The sequence below is a fragment of the Rhopalosiphum maidis genome, chromosome 1 (genome assembly GCF_003676215.2).
Source record: "Rhopalosiphum maidis isolate BTI-1 chromosome 1, ASM367621v3, whole genome shotgun sequence".
Taxonomy (NCBI): domain Eukaryota; kingdom Metazoa; phylum Arthropoda; class Insecta; order Hemiptera; family Aphididae; genus Rhopalosiphum; species Rhopalosiphum maidis.
This window is the reverse complement of record NC_040877.1, coordinates 36,061,051-36,080,815: the sequence shown is the minus strand read 5'-3', so window position 1 is coordinate 36,080,815 and position 19,765 is coordinate 36,061,051. Positions and strand designations below refer to the sequence as shown.

At 29.1% G+C, this 19,765-nt stretch overlaps 2 protein-coding genes across 7 annotated transcripts in view; one reads left to right on the top strand and one right to left on the bottom strand.

Annotated features, from left to right (window-relative positions):
- Positions 1–5,218: 5,218 nt before the first annotated feature.
- Positions 5,219–7,587, top strand: LOC113548897 (exosome complex component RRP41). Its single transcript, XM_026949997.1, has 4 exons — positions 5,219–5,530; positions 5,735–5,938; positions 7,004–7,213; positions 7,280–7,587. Exons 1-4 carry the CDS (start codon positions 5,369–5,371, stop codon positions 7,451–7,453), a joined length of 750 nt encoding a protein of 249 aa, XP_026805798.1. The 5' UTR covers positions 5,219–5,368; the 3' UTR covers positions 7,454–7,587.
- A 3,244-nt stretch (positions 7,588–10,831) lies between these two features.
- LOC113548490 (insulin gene enhancer protein ISL-2B-like) overlaps positions 10,832–19,765 on the bottom strand; it is a 112,753-nt gene continuing 103,819 nt past the window's right edge. For 5 of the 6 annotated variants that reach the window (XM_026949387.1, XM_026949389.1, XM_026949392.1 and 2 more), the window contains 3 exons: positions 16,998–17,123; positions 16,564–16,708; positions 10,832–13,130 (listed from right to left, as the gene is read on the bottom strand). In XM_026949387.1, the coding sequence (XP_026805188.1) occupies positions 12,597–13,130; positions 16,564–16,708; positions 16,998–17,123 (805 nt within the window). In that variant the 3' untranslated portion in view covers positions 10,832–12,596. The remainder of the gene's footprint in view (positions 13,131–16,563; positions 16,709–16,997; positions 17,124–19,765) is intronic. The other variant, XM_026949391.1, reaches the window with a different exon arrangement.

The following is a 19,765-nucleotide window of genomic DNA, read 5'->3' as shown; positions in this document are numbered from 1 at the left end:
AAACAATATCACACCACGCCACACCACAGTGTAGCCAAAATAAAAGCCTGTCGTCAGGGTGTCTAAATGTATATTAATTCTCTACCGCCATCACATTTTTTCATAATAAAAGATTATAAAAACAGTAATGGTATGATGTTCATTAACTATTATTATTATATAAACATTAGATAAACGTAAACCATTATATTATATACTGATTACTATAGTCTATAATATTATGGGTATAAATGCTTTATACTTATTAGTAATCAAGTAATTATTACTACAATTGAACGATATTTTCTTGACAATGGTCAATGATTTTATAAAAATATTGTATATTATAATGTATTGATTTACTGATTTATATTTTATTATTTAAAAATGCATATTAATTGAAATAGTTAAATAAATTCAATAGGTACTAACATTACTTAACCATAATAATCTTAATATTATCGCCAATATCGTCCGACTTCCAAAATAATCGATATTATACCTTTATTACCATATTGTCATTCCTGACTCCTGTATAATAATCAACAAAAATTAATCTATATATTATAGTAATAATTTGATAATACATTTTTCTGAAGATGGAGAATTTGTATGCTGTAATAAGTAATTTGCAACAACGATTTTAATTAAATTAATTATAGATACAATTCGTGGAACACATTGAGGACCACGGGGTCCAGGACACGCATACATGAAATGTGTGGCGAACCTACGGCACGCGTGCCAAATGTGGCACGCTAACCAAATGTCAATGGCACGTGAAAAATTTTTAACTATTAAAAATTATGTTATTTGTTATGTTTTGATTATAACTGTTATAAGAAATTCAAAGAAACAAATTGTATACATTTTAAAAATTATAATAACAAAAAAAAGGAGAGCTTACTTAATAAAATAATATATAATACATTAGTAACTTTATTTTTAAACTTAGAAAATTTAATTTCTTTTGGGGACATGAAAAATTTTCAAAACTTTGATTGAGAAAATTTGGCATTTGACCCCAAAAAGGTTCGTCACCCCGCCATAGAGGAATAAATTTGATAATCTGAATATTGTTTACAACTTAGATCATTGTATGATCTAAGGTTTACTTACTTAAACTCCACTCATATATTTTTTTATACGTGTCTGGCTCATTACTGACTATAAAATTGCAAACTTTAAAAGATTATTACTTGTTAACGTGGTCTAAAACCAATGAAACTTTGTACTCTTTTTTTTAATTTTATATTAGTAATACTACTTGTACTCTCAAGTCCAAACCTCAAACTAGTCAAACAAAATATTAGTTTAAAAACAATTTTTATTTGAAAAAGAACATAATATATTAATATCACATCTAAATAAAATAATATTTAAATTATAACATGTAGGTATTATAATGATATAATAAATAATAATATTCAAAAATGCATTTTTCCGAGTACTTATATTTTTTATCTTATATCCTACCTACCTTAGGCGTGAGCAAATAATATAACGATAGATTTAGTTACTTGAAGTTGAATTTGTATTTGTTATACCACGATTATTGGTCCGATTGGGCCGCCATTACCTATATATAACTGAAGATATAATTTTGTGCACGAAAAACCGATAACGAAATGAGCGTAATGACTAATGCACTATTTGCATTAAACATATATTTGTAGTCCGAAAAAACAAACATAATATTTAGAGGACGCTACGTCTACTCGTCACGAATTGTCTCCGTCTTACAAAATATGTATAACATAGCAAAAACAGGTTGTACGGCATAGGTATACTGTAGTGATAGTTAAGACTCCAAATTGATATAGGTACAATATAGACATACACCTAGTTGAGAAAATTGTCTGAGAAATGTCGTTTTTATTTTTTTGATATCACCAACATGAAAATGAAAAACATTCTTATTGTTTCAAAATGTATTATTTTTCTGTTTTTCAAACTTTTTTTGTAAGACTGATATCGAAAGAATAAAAACGATATTTCACAGCCCAAGTTCTCCTTTTTATATGGTGAAAATTCCGTTTCTTAGTTGTGACTTTGTGAGTGTTATGTCTAAGGTTCAGATTTGAAGGCGACATAATCAATAAAAAAAAAAGCATTTAAAATATGAAAATAGACAAAAAAAGCATTTAATTGGTATAAAAAAATATTAAAGCTTAAAGCAATTACAAAATTTACTAAAAACTTATATAGACAAATTAAAATTCACTAGGTAAGTAGGTATCATGTACTTAGGTAGATAAGCTGTCTTCAGTAAAACGTTGACGGTTTGGGTTCAAAATATTTTTGTACATAGAAAAAGATTTTTTTACATCTACCGAAGTTATTGAGAAGTATTGAATTCATAAATAATTATCTAAATTAAGATTACTTAATCTTAATAACTCAATAAAGTATTTAGGGCCACGCCACACTAGAGCGGTTTTGACGCGCGGTAAAAACGCTGAATGAAAACGCACTCCGTATAATAGAGCGCGCCAAACTAGAGCAATATCGATAAATATTGCCGATAATAAAACCTATTTAAAATAGTTTTAAATATAACATCGACCAAGGGTTACTCCCACAGGCGACAGGCTCAACGAAGTTTTTTAAAGTACAAATATTTTAGTGGTGAATATGGTTTATTGACTATAAAACGTCAGTACCTAACTATATTAAAAAAAAAATGTTGAACTCACCCCACGAAATTTTCTTCAGTTACGGCCTTGACATCGACGATGCATCGTCTTCATAGACTTATCAATTTGTACCGATAATACGTACCTATGCCGTATATAAAAGTATAAAATTATTAGTAGATAAATTGAAAATTAAACACAAAAAAGGAATTTATAAGTAAAAAAGGCAAAATATACATTCATCGACTTGGATATTAAATGAAACACATTTTTATATAAAAATTATTATTATTAAAAAAAGGCTTTTGCCTTCAAATCCGAATCTTATAGTTATGACTAGCCTTCTTGGTTGTTTCCCGCATAAATTAGTTTTTGCTATATATATTGCATTTGTTAAACGGAGACAACACATTTGGGTGTTTGTATAGCATCCAATTTTTTACAAAATTGATTTTTTTTTTTTTTATGTAACTCGAAAACGAATAGAATAATTGTAGAGGCTTGAAATTTACACCAAATATTTATATTATTGTTTTTTATTAAGGATTCAATTTTCGAGCAATTTATTGGCATAACTGCATAAGAAATTAAAATATTTTTTATTAATATATATTTAACATTTTCTGGGTAGAAATGCTTGAAAATTTAATACAAGGCGCCTCATAAGTTGTTAATTTTCCAATTAAAAAATATCGAAAATCTATAGTCACTATATTTCGACAAAATTCATACAATTTATTATATTTATAAAAATTAGTCAATTATTTTGTTTTTAAAACTGTATAGTAACTTTTTTCGTATCATTTTTTAAAAATGTAATATAAGATTCTTATATGTATGTATGTATGTATTTCTTACTGTAACCATAAAATCTAAAAAATAAAGTATATAAATTATAAAGACAATTATTTTTATAGACATTATAACTCATAAGTTTCACTTTGGACATTTAAACAATATGTTAATTATTTAATTATAATTTAAAAACGGTTTTCACTAGAACTTAAACTTCTATGTTCTTTATATTATTATAAACTGTACTATACAGTGGCGAATTTAAGGGGGGCCCATTGACATAAGTTAAATACACATATTTGTATGTATTTGTGAATTACTGAAAAATTTAAGATTTGCGTTTTGGACTATGCCCCCCCAAAAATTAAATCCTGGATCCTCCACTGGTACTATACCTATACGTAATACCATTGATTATAAGTACTAGTATTTATAATCAATGGTAATACGTAATATAACATGTTTGATTAACTTAAAATATTATCTATTTTTAAGTACTACTTTGAATCAATTTTTACTGTTATACGGTTTGTTATAAAGTTTTGAGTTATTGAAGTTGACATCTAAATATACATTACTATAATAATTAAATAATAAAAAATAATAAAATTATAAATGAAATATTTTCGAAAAAAATTATATCAGCCTACTTTAATACTAACAACTAACAAGTAAAATGAATGGCTTTAATTGCATAGACCTATAAACTAGTTTATATATGTCTATGTTTAATAGCTGTATCAAAAAAATATATCACTTGGTGATATAGGTTGATAAATCGTTTCTGCATGCTTACCATTAAATAAATAAATTTATTATCATTGCAATTATTTTGAATTAAAAACAAATAATTATTTAAAATTTAGTAAAAAATAAAATAAAAGTTTTTAATAATATTAAATAGTGAAGAATTAAAAAAATCAAAAAATCAGGACACAGAATATTAAATTTAAGGTTACTAAAATAGTATACAAATTTGCCTTAATTTATTTTTTTAAAACACAAGTAGCTATAGTCAATAGTCATATATCAGTCATGTATAGTCATCTAGATTCTAGGTACCTACATAGACAATAAACATATTATGAATTTATCTCTATGAAGATTAGTACTCTAATATTACGTTACTAATACAGTTGTCAGATACACAAGAGAGAGTAACTGAGTAAAAACTATATCATAAATTCATAACATAGGTTCTCAAACTTATTTCATCCACCAGCCACTTTGAGAAAAAACAATTTTCAGTCCCTAAAATTTTTTAAGTTTACCATCTGTACACTGTAGTGTATCTTAAAAACAGTAGTCTTTGATCTTATACCGTCCCACTGAAGACTATCAACGCCCATAGGGGGGGGGGGGCGCTATTGTCAACTTTGATAATGACTGCTATTATATAATATAGGCTAGGAGCCTAAGATATCTAACTTATTGTGTCATTATTCATTGACTACTTAGCCATAGTCACCTAAGTACTAAATACATTGATTTTAATGTTATGTTTAGTAGGTATTAAATATTATAATTTATAATAGTAACGATAATAACAGTACTTAAAATTAATACAAGTAAAATAAATCACAGATATAGATAATAAGTTAATTATTTATTTCTGTGAATTATTATAACATTTATTAAAGTACATTAGTATTTAGTACCTATAATATGAATAATAAATGGGATCATAAGACAAATAGATTTTGTGTTAACACTGTTCGCAGTATTGTTAAAATGTTAACGAACCACGTGCTACCGGCGTCGGCACGACAATCTGAATCAAGTTCTATCTGAACGTATTGATAAGTGATATCGTGATAACGTCGATTAACTAAGAGTAAGGACCGTATGCAAATGTTTCATGTCAAATTGTCAAACTTAATCGATTTCCATAAAAAACGAAATTTACGAAACCAATAATTATATCGTCAATCATTAGTTCATCACATTAGTATACGACGATGGATCTTTTGAGTAGACAAGGTCTGAGGACGGATGGTAGGAGATCCGGTGAGTTGCGTAGGATTCGTTGCAAGATGGGTGTTTTCAATCAACCGGACGGAAGTGCGTACTTAGAACAAGGCAATACGAAGGTTGTTGCGGCTGTCTACGGACCTCACGAGGTATGTATTTTGATTCATTACTGACTTTCATTCGTCCATCAGACAACCCCGTCTTAATTATGAACCCCCATAATTCTGTGCTAGTTGATTAGCGTTTGAATTATAATTGTAGTCAATGCAGATATGTCCAAATGCTTTGAAAGACTTACATTCCATTGTTCTAATAAGATTTTTGTTGAGAATAACTCAGTGATATGTATTTAGATTCGAACCAATAGGTCTAAAGCACCCACTGATAGTGCAGTGATCAACTGTCAATATAGTATGGCCACGTTCAGTAGGAGTGAACGGAAACGGCGACCTAGAGACAACAAATCGGCTGAGCTCACTTTGCATCTCAAACAAGCTATGGCTACAGCAATCAAAACCAACCTTTATCCTAAATCTCAGATTGATATTTTTGTCCAGGTAATTGTTAGACACTTGTTAAGAATTACAATTATGTATAAATTAAGTTAAATTAATATTTGCACTAGGCTTCCAATATGATATATTAAAAATTTAAATCTATATCTAATAATGATTTCTTGAAAAACTATTAGTGCTTGAATTTGTGTTTAAGCATAATATTGATATATATTGACAAGTAGGGAACGGATTTAAATACTCTAAACAACAAGAAAAACGCCAATGTAATGCACTCACAACAGCAATTTTTTTTAAAAATGCACTAAATGCTCTTAAAATTATTTCTAACTTGAAAAAATTTGTTTAATTATATACATGTTTATTCTTATGTATTAATTATTTGTGTCATTTTCATCATCATCCTATCTTCTTTTTATTCTAAAAATTATTTCCAAAAAATGAATATACAATTTAGATATATATATATATATATTACTTTCACCATGCGTTTCATAATAGCACTGTATAATCAGGCGCTGCTTAATTTTTATTGAATATTATTAATATTCCTGTATAAAAATGACTTAAAAATATAAAAAATGGACTATAAATGTCAAAAAAATGTAAAATAAAAGTTATATTTTTTTAATTCTTTGATGTATGAAATTAATTTTGTGCTTGGAAAGCAATGTTTTCGGACATTCAGAAAAAAATGCAATTTGCATTTAAATCTGTTTCCTATTGATAAATAATAAATAATATGTTACTAGATGCTCATTGATATTAAGTTCTAATCATTATTTTACTTATTTTCTCTATTCCATGTTCATATATTATTAAAAAATTATTTTTAATTCAAATAATATTAAAGTTTGTGTCTTATTAAATTGATTACATTTTTTGATTTACTGTTGTATTTTTTGTGTGTCTTTTCTTCTTTGTTAATTAATAACTTAATTATTGAATAGACAAAATTGTCGAGGTAGAATTAAATTTATCTTTACAATTGTAGCATATTAAATTTCAGTGGGCATATAGGTTGCATGTCAATTATTAATTCTATTACAGACTATGAATGGTGTTTGTGAATTGTTATGTACATTCTAAATGTTTTATTAACTGTAGGTTTTACAATCAGATGGAGGAAATTATAGTGTATGCGTTAATGCAGCTACATTAGCCCTGATAGATGCTGGGATTGCCATGGAAGAATTTGTGATCTCGTGTACATCAAGTTTGGCTAATGGAGAAACACCACTTGTGGATATAAGTCATCTAGAAGAGACAATGGGTGGACCCAGTCTGACAGTAGCAATATTGCCAATTTCAGGAAAGGTATACACATTTGCTTTATCCTCAATTGGTTTGTTATTAAACATATTTTATTAATTAAAACCCTAGATTGCCATGTTAGAAACGTCACAAAGAATTCACATCAATCATTTAGAACCTGTACTATCAGAAGCTGTTCGAGGATGTCGCTATATATATGAGAATTTAAATAAAATCATAAAAAAACATTATGAAGAGATAGGTGGTGCTTTGAATTGGGGAACTGAGGAGTACAATATTTAACTTACAAATGCTTAACTTTGAAATTGCATGTTCATACTTGATATATTGATATGTATGTTTGTATAATTTGTATTGCGTGTAAAAATATGTGTATAATAAATTGTTTTTTATGACAACAATTAATTTTTAATAAAAAAATAAAAAAACAGTTTTATTCAGAAATGTGTTATCATTTTTTTTGTACTAATTAACTTTTAAGATATTTTTGAATAAGTCAATGAACAATTATAACTAGTTAAAAATAAATATTGTTAAATTAAATTTCTATTAAAAAGACAAGACATATTAAGTTTTTAATTTGTAGAAATTGAAATATTATTGATGATTTCTGTCTTAAGAATTGATTTAAGCAAACATTTTATTAAAAGTTTTAAAAATAAGGTTGTTGGTGAAGCAGTCTTGTACTATTTTTTAAACTATTCAAACTTAAATGCATTATACTATATATATATATAAATACTCACCAAATTTTTACCAAAAATTCTCTTTTTGTTTTTAACTAAATTAGAAAAGATTATATTCCTTTTTTATTACTTATAAATTTTAGGTTTTTCTTATTTTGGATCTACATTTAGGTTAATATTTAATATTACAGTTTAATAACTAACAATACAATAAATAATAAGTTATTATTTTTAAAATAAGTTAGTAACATAAAATATTTATTACCATCAATATTTATAAATGTTCAGGAATAATTAAATTGAGAAATAATCTTCATTGTTTTGTTCCTTAAGATTGAAAAAAAAAGAAAAATGTATTAGTAGATACAGTTGAATAATTAAGAGGGATCAGAAGATGTGAATACACTCAGATCCGTTTGCTTAGGGCGCTCAAAGTATTATAATGTTTTTCTTTTAATAATTTATGACACACTATTAGACTATTATTTTTTTTTATTTATATAATTCAAAATAATTATACAATTTATAATTATAATTTTAATGGTTTATTGATGGGTTCACCAATCATTTATTGTTCATCGTTATATTAACCCTAACCTTATGTTTTGATATTATTTTAAATTTTTATTGTTTACTCCCTTAAAATGTTCGTTAAGTTCGTAGCAATGATGAACTTTTCAAAGCTTTAAATAAAATAGAATGATTCATTGCAAATGCTGCGATCAACAGTAAGACTCAAACAAAAACAAATACCTTTTTTAAATAATTTTTGTTTATACATACCTTTTTTAAATTATACATAATATATAAATAGTAAATATTTTTTATAACATATAATAAATACATAGGAATTAATATATTGTACTGTTTTAAAAAATATGTATTTTGAAATTTAATTTGATTAACATGAACTTTTTTCCGGTCCCTTCAACTTTGAGTTAACCAAGTTCGATTGTACCTCATAAAATGGCGTATATGCCATATGGACTTTTATAGTCAATAAAATTCACAAAAACAAATAAGGCATGAAGTAAATTATTGGAAATTGGTATAAGATAAAATTATAATTACACCTTCGTAACTGGGGATATTTCATTTCGTGGCCACAAAGACAATAACAAGACAGAAAAAAAAAGTAAATTTTTAGCGATAATCGAATTGTTAGGTAAATACAACCCAGTACTCTCAGGATTGCTCCAATCAAACACCTAAAGGCTAAAAGAGGCATAAAATATTAAAACTTGGCAATTCAAAATTAAATAATTACAGCGCTAGGAGAAAAAGTTAAGGTTTAATATTTTACTAGAAATGAGAAAATCTCCGTTTTTTCAATTATATTTCTGATTCAACACAAGATATATACAAAATTGAATGACAAAGCGATGTATTTTATTATGTAAATGTGATAAAAAAAAAAAATAGTTTTTTGTACGAAGTACACAATATTAAGTATTAAATTACTGTAAATGATAATATTGGTATTTAGTAAAAAATGTAAAAAATAATTTTAATAAGACGAATCTCCCTCTGAGATCTCCGTATATAAGGCTGGGTGAGGAGTGTTGTTGAAAATGTCATTATCATGCCAAAATTTTGTAGTCATATCACTAGTTTTACTTATTACTCATTTATTACAGACTAGATGACGGTTTATTTATATATTATTATGTACATAGAACTTAATATGTTATACTCACAATTTAAATTCTATAATTTGTTTCAAAAAATAAATCTGAGAAATTCAGATATGAGATATCTAGGAGATAGAATTATTTTAAGTGTTACAGCCGTTCTTTACAACAAAACTTAGTGATTTCTATATCTAGAAGACATTTAGTAATCATACTTTTACTATAAAGCATAATATTATACCTATACATTTTATACAGCGTTTTGGGTATGCAATTTATGGTCATATTTTGCATATTTTAGGTAGTTACTAGTTAGGTATAGGGTATAGGTACAATATTAATACTCACTAGTACGTAATGTTATGTAATAATATAATATAATATATTGTAATATTTATATTACCATAGTAATACTTATAGCTCATTTTTTCATAATAAAATTATATATATACGCGAACGTATTATAATTAATATTTATTTTCAGTCGTTTAGGTATATAGTTCAATTATTTTATGACTTTCCTTGTGCGTTGTGCACACGATATAGTAAGATAGATTTTTAAGAAGCATTGTTTATCATGTTTGTATTAATTTGAAAGAGTTAAAAATGTTGTTTCATATAAATTGGTTATGATAAGTGAATTTTGGTTTGAAAAATATGAACCAGGTCATGGCATACTAGCAGTTATGGGGGAAAACTCCCCCCTCCCCGAAATTTTAGTAAGAATTAGTTTTTTATGAGATGTATATTTTTTCCTGCAAATTGCTTATTTAAAAATTAAAAAACCTCCATAATTCAGATCTAAGTACATCACCGAACCAGGTTATTGGGAAATTACCATTTTTAATATAATAATTTTTTCATGTTTGAGTAATCGTATTTTTACAATTAGTTTAAAAATAATTTTAATCAAAATACCTTGTTTCAAATGTTGTTGAGTAGTAATACTGAACGCAAATAATTCTTATGATAATTATGATAAGCAATGAAATTTTCATAATTATTTATGAAAATATCATGATTTTTTTCTGTTTGATTCATGATGGTCAAAACGACCAAGTGGTTTAAATCCAAGCTATATTTATTCAATAAAAAAATAAATAACTATAGATTTTTTATTTACAACATGACGATATTCAGTTCAACGCCATAAGACTATAACAATAATAATGTTGTATTAAAATATAATCGACACCTATCCAAATAATTAGTCAATGATAACGCATTATTTTGTAGTTAGGTACTTCAGCATGATTGGTAGAAAGTTCGAAAATATACTTATCGTATATCATATTATGCATATATTATATTTATATGTAAAATAAAAACAAATATTTCTGAGATCAGATTTTATTTTATCCCAACAATCGTATACAACTTCTGAACGGATATGTTACATTTAAAATATTAATAAGCTGTAAACTGCAGCAAAAGAGAATTGATTAAGTATGATATCAACAAATCAAAACATCTCATTGTATATATTTTTGTTTTTTATAACATTTAGTAGGTAAATGGACGCTTTTTAGTAATGAAATTTAAATTTTTTTTCGTCAGGAAACCGTAATATTTTGTATACTAAACAACAAGTATCAATTAAAAGTTAGGTGTAATAACTTAATACATTAAAAAATTAAAAAAAAACAACTAAAACATACTAGTCCAATAAAACGTTTATACACAAAATAGTAATCATATTTATTAATATATGTATATATATTTTATATACATATAATATATATACTACCTAAATCGGTACTGTACACGATTCGTAGAGGGCAGGGATAGAGGAGGTCTGCCACAAAAATCTCATTAGGAAATGGTATAAACGCTTATTTAATCATTTCAAAAAAAAAAAAACATCAACGGGTCACGATATTTATCCATTTATAATAAATAAATAATAATAATTTACATTAACAATAATCCCTCAAATACAGTTCGAATACTCGTATTATGTATTATAAATTAGTATATTTAATAACAATGAAAAATAATAAAACCGTCTCTGCCCGTGGGCGTATTGTTATAATTTGAGCATTTGAAAATGTACATGGTTATTATTTTGTTTCGTATTTTTAAGATATTATAATATTAAACTTTAATGTCGGTCAACGTTATATACCTATTTAATTAAATGTATCATGTTATGTACAAAACGCGTGATTTGTTAAATATTGTATTCGAGGGAAAGTATTCGTAGGTATATAATATTATAATATAGACAACCGAATAAGAGAGAACGATATTTTAGTTCGAAAAATCAACCACGACAAATGTTATTTTAAAACGATTCGAATTGTTTTTAAAATGATTTACAGGATTTAACGGATTATATACACGGAAATGAACAGCGTTATGCCACTCGGATGTGTGACCGTGATATTATAGAATATAATATATATTGTATTGGTAAGGTGACGATTGAACTTTTTTAATATTTCATACCGAACTCCTATTATTTTCACGTGTGCGCGGTGTGCCTGATTCGTTGTAACTACATTTGCTTTTCTCATTAAGTATACCTATATAATATAATCAATAATTAATAATAATAATAGTAATGATAATAATAATAATAATAATAATAATAATAACAAAACAAAAAACAAAATTAAATGAAAAAAAAAATCAACATCCATAATATTATAATATACTCAATAGGTATATAGTATATTTATATATATATGTGTGTGCATGTGTGTGTGTAAATTTGGCATCGTTTGAGACTAGAACGATACGACGTACGAATCATCGACAATAATCATACAATAACATTATTTATCATTAAATATTATAGGTATATAGGTACCAACAATAATTATTGTAATATTATCGTATGTGGGGGCATAACGCGATGACGAAATAATGTTAGCAACTGATTTCGGTCATCGTCGGGCGCGAAAAGATGGACGACACACAATTTTAGACAGACTTTTTCCGCGGTCCTCGTTAGAGGTGACTGTTACTCTGCAAATGACGCACGAGACGACGTGTAGACGTAAGAACGATAATGTCGCGTTTTGCAGTGGAGGAGGGTACCGAGGTTACCGAGGTCCGTATGTGTATACCGCGGTTGGAATCAGTGGCGTAACAGTGGCATGATGATTATTGTACCGGCGGTGCCGCGGCGGCCGAGGACGCGATGATAGCACCACCGATGTTTGCGGCAGCGGCGGTGGCTGCCGTGGACGGTTCGATGCCGGTCTCGGAGTCCGGACTGCCGTAACCGCTCGATCCGTCGTCGACTCGTCCACTTCCGCCTCCAGCTCCTCCTCCACCGACTCCTCCGCCACCCATGACGACTGTTGATTGATGTGCAGACAGCACTGTAGCACCGGCTGTTGCAGACAGGAACTGGTGGTGCTGTTGCATTTGTTGGTGTTGCTGCACATGATGTTGCTGTTGATGCTGCTGCTGCTGCTGCTGCTGCTGTTGTTGTTGTTGCTGCTGCTGCTGACCTGATGCTGGTGGTGCTGTTGCGCCGCCGTAACCGATGACGGCTGTGTCGTATGATGGTAGTGGTCGCCGTTGCTGTTGTTCGACCGAGGTGGCTCTGCACCGGTCCACCTCGTCGGTCGGTCCTACAACGTCTCCTGCTGTTGCTGCTGTTGCGTGGGCGTGTTCGTTTGCCGCTGGCTGCTTAAATGACAAAACAGAAAATCGGAGTTGAAAACACATGAAAATGTTCGTTTGTGGTCGTATTAGTACAATATTATATTATTTTGTTGTCGATCGATCGATTTATGACAATTTGTTGATCACAACCTGTCGAAACCTTGTCCCAATGAGTATAATATATCATTAGATAATGGTCAATAGGTATATACCACGGTTGTGTGCTACTAAGATGGCGAGGAATTCCCTTTTTTACTGTTCGGCTTTTTTTTTTTTAAATATTATTAATGATTTTTTCTCGATTAGGTGTGCTGTGTGTGTGTGTGTGTGTGTGTGTGTGTGTGTGTTATACGTGCGTGAGAATACTATGAATTTATGAGTATATCGGGAGGTCGTATGTAGATAGTATACTCTGCGAATTTGAGATGATATAAATATAGGAAACTCATAAATAAGTAATATAATTCACGTGTTAGTTTACACTTAAGTAAATTTTTTTTTGACGACGTCTTTAAACTGACTTTGGACCGAAATTGAGTCATTTCCTCCTTTAGAGGCCACTATTTCAATACAGTTCACTAACAAAACAATAGCGACAATCGAAAAGATTTTATTATTATGCAATATTAATATATATATATATATATATATATATATATATATATATATATATGTCTTACCTAACGGAATTTTGATAAGAAGAAAAATATATTATAAATTTGAATATCTTTATCATGAGTCTAAAACAGTATAAGGGATATTGAATATTAAAATAATTTCACTTTAGGACAACACACGCAGTGTGATCAATAATATAATTATTTATATATTATACAAAACCAATAATCCTCGCATTAATAAAAATAATTAATCCTCAATTTGTATATTAATTAATATAATGAATCAATTCGGCAGTAGGTAGTTAGTAGGAATATTTTAATTATTAATTTTTTAATAACTGAAATTTAAAGTTTAATTAATTTAATTACTAAATATTTTTTATGCCATCATTCACTTTTTTTTTTTTTTAAGTGGCTTATAACAATTAGCAGAAATTGCAATTATTATAAAATAAATAATAATTTTTCATGATTTAATATTAATAATATATACAATCGAGAATATAGTAAGTAAGCTAAGAGTACAATTTCTTACAGCTCCTCTATGATGCATGCAGTTTTTGAATTTATTTACCCTACGGAATACTTTAAAAACCTTTACATTTAAACGTTTTTATGTTGATAAGTAATGTGCACATTCGGGTGCATATACGTACGCCGTACATACTATAATGGTAAAAAAGTTGTTGTTTTATATGCTATACGATGCATTTTTTATGATATTTCCAGAGTCTGAAAGTTCCATTTATATTGCACGCGCATAAATGTGCCTGTCAGTTTTGTGAGTACTCTAGCTATCGCAATTATTAATGTAGGATCGTAAAATTTTAAATTGAAACACAGTCATCGTCTAAATACACCGTGTAGTTTTATTGTGACGGTGGTGTACGATTATCATTTATATCCTCCGATATACAGGCATTGAACGCGTTTACATAAATTATAATGCATGTAAATACTACACAGTGATTTACCATTTCACCAAGCATGGTCACCGACATTTGAAAATTATTTTGATTTATCTTTTAGTTTTCTTTTTTATAAATATCGATAAACATATTTTCGCTCAATTAAAAATCTCTAGGTTATATATTCTTTATATACCAATTACAAAATATTTGTATTATGTATATAGTTATAATATTATTTGTAAGCATTTAAATATCAAATTTTTAAGAATTATTATTTTAGATTTTGAGGGGAGTTTAAATGTATTTTTTACATGAGAACCATCTTTTTTCTAGTAAAATGTTAAGCAGATGACTGATTTGAAAACGAAGGGTATCTAAATTGAAATTCGAATGAGCAATAAGTTTTGAGTTATTCAACTTTTTTCATTAAGGGTATTTTAAGTCCGCGAAAATAATATGTATGAAAGTATGAAAACTATGATTAATTGAAAATAATTTAAGTAGTTGATATTACAGTCAATTAACATTTTACAATCTGTAAAAATTATCCGAGTACATAAGTAAATACTATATTAAATAATATTATATTAACTTTTTTACAAAACTATTTTTAAAGACTGTTAATAGTCTGTTATAATTATTAATTATTATTTAATAAATACACATTTATTTTATTGTATTTTATTTTATTTATTAACTACTTTTCTGAATTTTGAATTAGTTAAATTAACGTAAAAAAAAATTAACAATTTACATTTAAAATGTTGTATTTTGTTTGCAAAAAGAAGTTTTGAATTATCATTAGGCATACCTATATCTTGAATGACATTAAAAATATTTGTATTTGAAAATACTTAGTATTTATAGTTTTTAATTATACTTAAAAATTCTAAAAATCAAAATTTGAAGAGATTATTTAGGAAAAAATGCAGGTGTTTGGTGATTCTGTAGAATCTGTAGATAGTATAGAAGATAATGTCGTAGTCTGTAGGAATGTATAATCGAGATTTGTCAGCGAAAACTGTTGCGAGATAAATGTCTCTACTGGGAAATACTCTCGCGCCGATTTTACACAAAACCACGTAGTCGAATTCAATACATACATCTAGGTCTCTATACATAACATCAGTACCTATTAATCTAACCTATTACTTGGAGAGACACTACTTGGTAAATTTAATTATTATGATGTACCTATACAGAATTATATTGACAAATTATCTTTCAAGTCGGCGAATACGTATGTGAGTGTAAAAGCAAAGTTGAAAATTAACGGATTTGAACGATCTAGCTTATAGCTCTACGAAACTTTTACACATTTATGTATAATATAAAATATAGCCGATAGGTAACAGAAACTGAGACGATATAGAGCGTCCTTACGGAGATCGTGTAATCGCTAAATACATACGAAGATTTATAGGCCAGGTGCCCAGGTACAATGTACATAGACTATAACAGTATACATAATATAGAACCTGCAATGAAATATTGAAATTATGTGTCAACAGTTCAACACAGTTTGATAAAAATCAAATAGTATTTTAAACTTATCACAAAAAAATTAAATAGGTACATTAGTCTTATATATTATTTTTTTTATATAGCTCATGTGGCTAAAATCATTTAAATATATATTAATCTTTTAAAATTTAAACATCTTTTAATTTTAAGTGAAAAATAAAATAAGTTAAATTTGAAAATATGAATCATTTTTATAAATTTTAGGAAAGTACTCGGAGTACTCCTAAAAAACACGAAGATGTCTTGTTTTAACTACCACCCTAAACACAGCACTGGATTAATCTGTATAATATGTGTTCGGTACGCGGGTAAGCGTTAAAGTGCTGGGTGGTGTGTGGTGTGTGTGTATTGGTTGTGTTGCGTTGTGGTGCGAGTATAGGGCTGCCCCATCGAATGTCCTACCTGTAATCTACTGACTTGCCTTCTTATGTGCGCCAGACTGGACGAGTTGTACGTGGCCATGTTCGCGAACACCAATCGTTCCTCGTAGTCGTATTCGCACAGGATCTTGTTCTCGCACAGATAAAAACGATCGCCCACGCAAAACCTGTAAACATACGACCAGGTGAATGTTATTAATATATTATATTATTATATTAAGCGTGTGCGTAATTAAAGTGCAAAACGTTTCGTATCGTCTCGACACGCCCGACACGAGCGGGCAGACGCATTACGACCGCGAGTGTCATAATGTAATAACGTCGTACACATGTATACATGGGTTATATTTTAAATCGCGTATAATAATATATGCGATAATATTATATTATATATTATACACGATGCGTATAATATATATTTATAATTTATTATTGTTACGTATATTTTTTTTTTACCTATGATTACACTGTTGACACGCGAAACACTCTAAGTGGTAGACGTTGTTTTTGGCCCTCATCACCATCTCGAACGCCGGTATTACCTTGTTGCACGCCGCGCAATTGCCGGTCGCTCCGAATAACCTGAAAATTACATTAGCTTCACATGAATATTATAATATCGTGTCGGCGATTAAGTGACTGCGGCGGGTTTTGTCCGTGTAAAATAAAACGCACACACTTGTACTCTTTATACCTACGCGCGCGTGTGCGTCCGTTATTCAAAACCCCGGTGTGGTGCATGGCTGGTCGGGGGTGAGTGCGAGAAAACGGGATATATAAATTTAGGATAAAAATTTGTTCGAATAATATACGATAATAATTATAATATCGGCTACATATATATATGTATATACGTATGTAATATAACCGTTAATTTTCTCGGCGTCTATATTATATATGTAATATGTATACCGTGTAGGACCTACACATTACTATAGGTACATACTACATTGTAAGTTGTAACGCTGATAAACCGATTTAATGGATTTTTGACGTTTAATTATTAGACGCGAGCGTTATGTGTATGTGTGTGTGTGTATGTACAGGTACACCTTCTTTTTCTGGCCCGGCGCAGGATATTATAGAATATTATAATAACAGTATATATTAATAAACTATAATATAATTTGTGTTATACATTTAAACCATACATAAACCGTAATGTTACTTTGCACAACAGATGTTCGCGTTGTAATAATAATATACAGAACGCCGAAACGAAATGCATTTTTGATACACATATTATAGCGGACCGACCTCATATGTCGATGCCTCTAGCCAGTATTATCTCGTTACGATCTATACACAGAATATAAATATTAAGATATATGAACAAATATAATATAATGTACATAAAATATGTGTACGCGTATATATGATGAGTGTCCAGTTATTGTGTCGTCGTCGTTCTTATTGTATGCCGCATGGGCACTACTTTAAAATACATTTTTTCAACATAGTTGATTTATATGTTTTTTTCATTTTGATGATAAAAATGCTCGGATATTAGGTTTTTAATTTTTACCGATATCTATTTACATTGCGTAAAACGTACCGGGTCGTTTCGGCGTTTTAATAAATAATGAAAAATTTTAAAAATAAGTCCATATTTCCGAACCGGTTCGAGCAAAAAATAAATCAACAGTTTTTATACCTATCTGTATAAATTATAATATAGTGCATAAATTATATGGATACGAAGAAAATGTAAAAAAAAAAAAAAAATAATTAAAGAATTTAATTCATACGACCGCGTCGTTATTTCCTAATCCATTATTACATACAACACGTTTTTGCTTATTATTATGCACGTTCGACTATAATAGAAAATTCTAATTTGTAATTATATGCATGTATACGGGCGCATAAATAAATAATTTCAACGATTGTTCGCGTTTCCTGTTGGCTGTTGTATGTTTATATGTGTTGATAAAAATGATAAAATTTGAATTTCGTTGTATTAACATTTGATTATCAAACAATAAAAAAATCATATGACGAATAACATATACTATTCGAATATTCAAAAAATGAATCAATCTGGCGGAAAGGTCTTATTACTTATACTCGTTTTGCGGGGGACGGCAACGTGATATTCGTTCGTCAAATTAATTTGGTCGTCCAAACGCGACAACGACGACACATTGTCCTGTCCATTCATTAGAGAGAAGTTTGCGAATGACGAAGCCTCGTCCACACGCCGAGGGGTATGTATCTGGCATCTTTGTGTATGTGTGTGTTTACATATAGTTAAAGGAGTGGTATGTATATGTATAATAATAGTAAAACAGCCGGCCTACCCCATTTCTATATACACACATATAATATATATGTGTATTAACTTGGCTGGATGATATGTGTGTGTGTGTGTGTGTGTGTGTGTGTGTGTGTATGTGTGTTTATATATACGTGCAGATTGTGTTTTCCGTCAGCGGCAGAGAGTTGACTTTTGTGCTGGGCCAAGCAGCGGAGTTTTGGCCGACATACGGTTTTAATTAAATTCAACAGCCGCCGACGGGCAATGGAGAGAGAGAGAGAGAGAAAGAGAGACAGTGAGTGAGCGAGCGTATGAGAGAGAACAGTCCCCCTCTTCTCCTGCAATCGTAATTTCCACTTTCCGCGATCACTTTCATAAACGGATTTAATTGAATCCGGAATAGGTGTCTCTCCTCCCACGCACTCGGCGCCCATTCGACGCTATCCTCTAGACTTATTTTTATTTTATTTCCATTGCTGATAATTCGGCATTCGCGCTAATTAAACCCTTTCCCTTCACCAGCGTCACCGTCTCCTCGTCCTTCTATTGTACCATTTATCCTCCCGTCGTATGTATATAGAAGAAAAACGACACAACAATACGATTGCGCTGTACCGTAAAGCTTTTATAGCATACGTATACATATAGTAAGTGTATGTGTAATAATATACTTCTGTCCGTTTGTATAATAATGTAAACATCGTGGACAGGAAATAGAATTTACATTTTTCATTTATAGTCGTTTACGGAAATTCCTGATTGATCAGCTATGGGAAAAATTTACAACAATGAATTCGAAACAATGTTTTTATCGGATAACCGAATATCGAAAGGAAATATAAGTAAGGAGACAATTTTCTATTGCACAATCAGAGGGGATCACGTATTAAGATCGAACGTGTGATTCTTTTCGATTTTATAACGCGGAATGTGGACGAATATATTTTGAACATGGTATAACTGTATG

What these genes read in the sequence shown, in the direction of transcription:
- LOC113548897 (XM_026949997.1), top strand. Translation starts at nt 5,369, where the DNA reads ATGGATCTTTTGAGTAGACAAGGTCTGAGGACGGATGGTAGGAGATCC. An exon ending in CTGTCTACGGACCTCACGAG is followed by an intron (nt 5,531 to 5,734) that starts GTATGTATTTTG and finishes ATATGTATTTAG; the next exon opens with ATTCGAACCAATAGGTCTAA. An exon ending in AGATTGATATTTTTGTCCAG is followed by an intron (nt 5,939 to 7,003) that starts GTAATTGTTAGA and finishes TATTAACTGTAG; the next exon opens with GTTTTACAATCAGATGGAGG.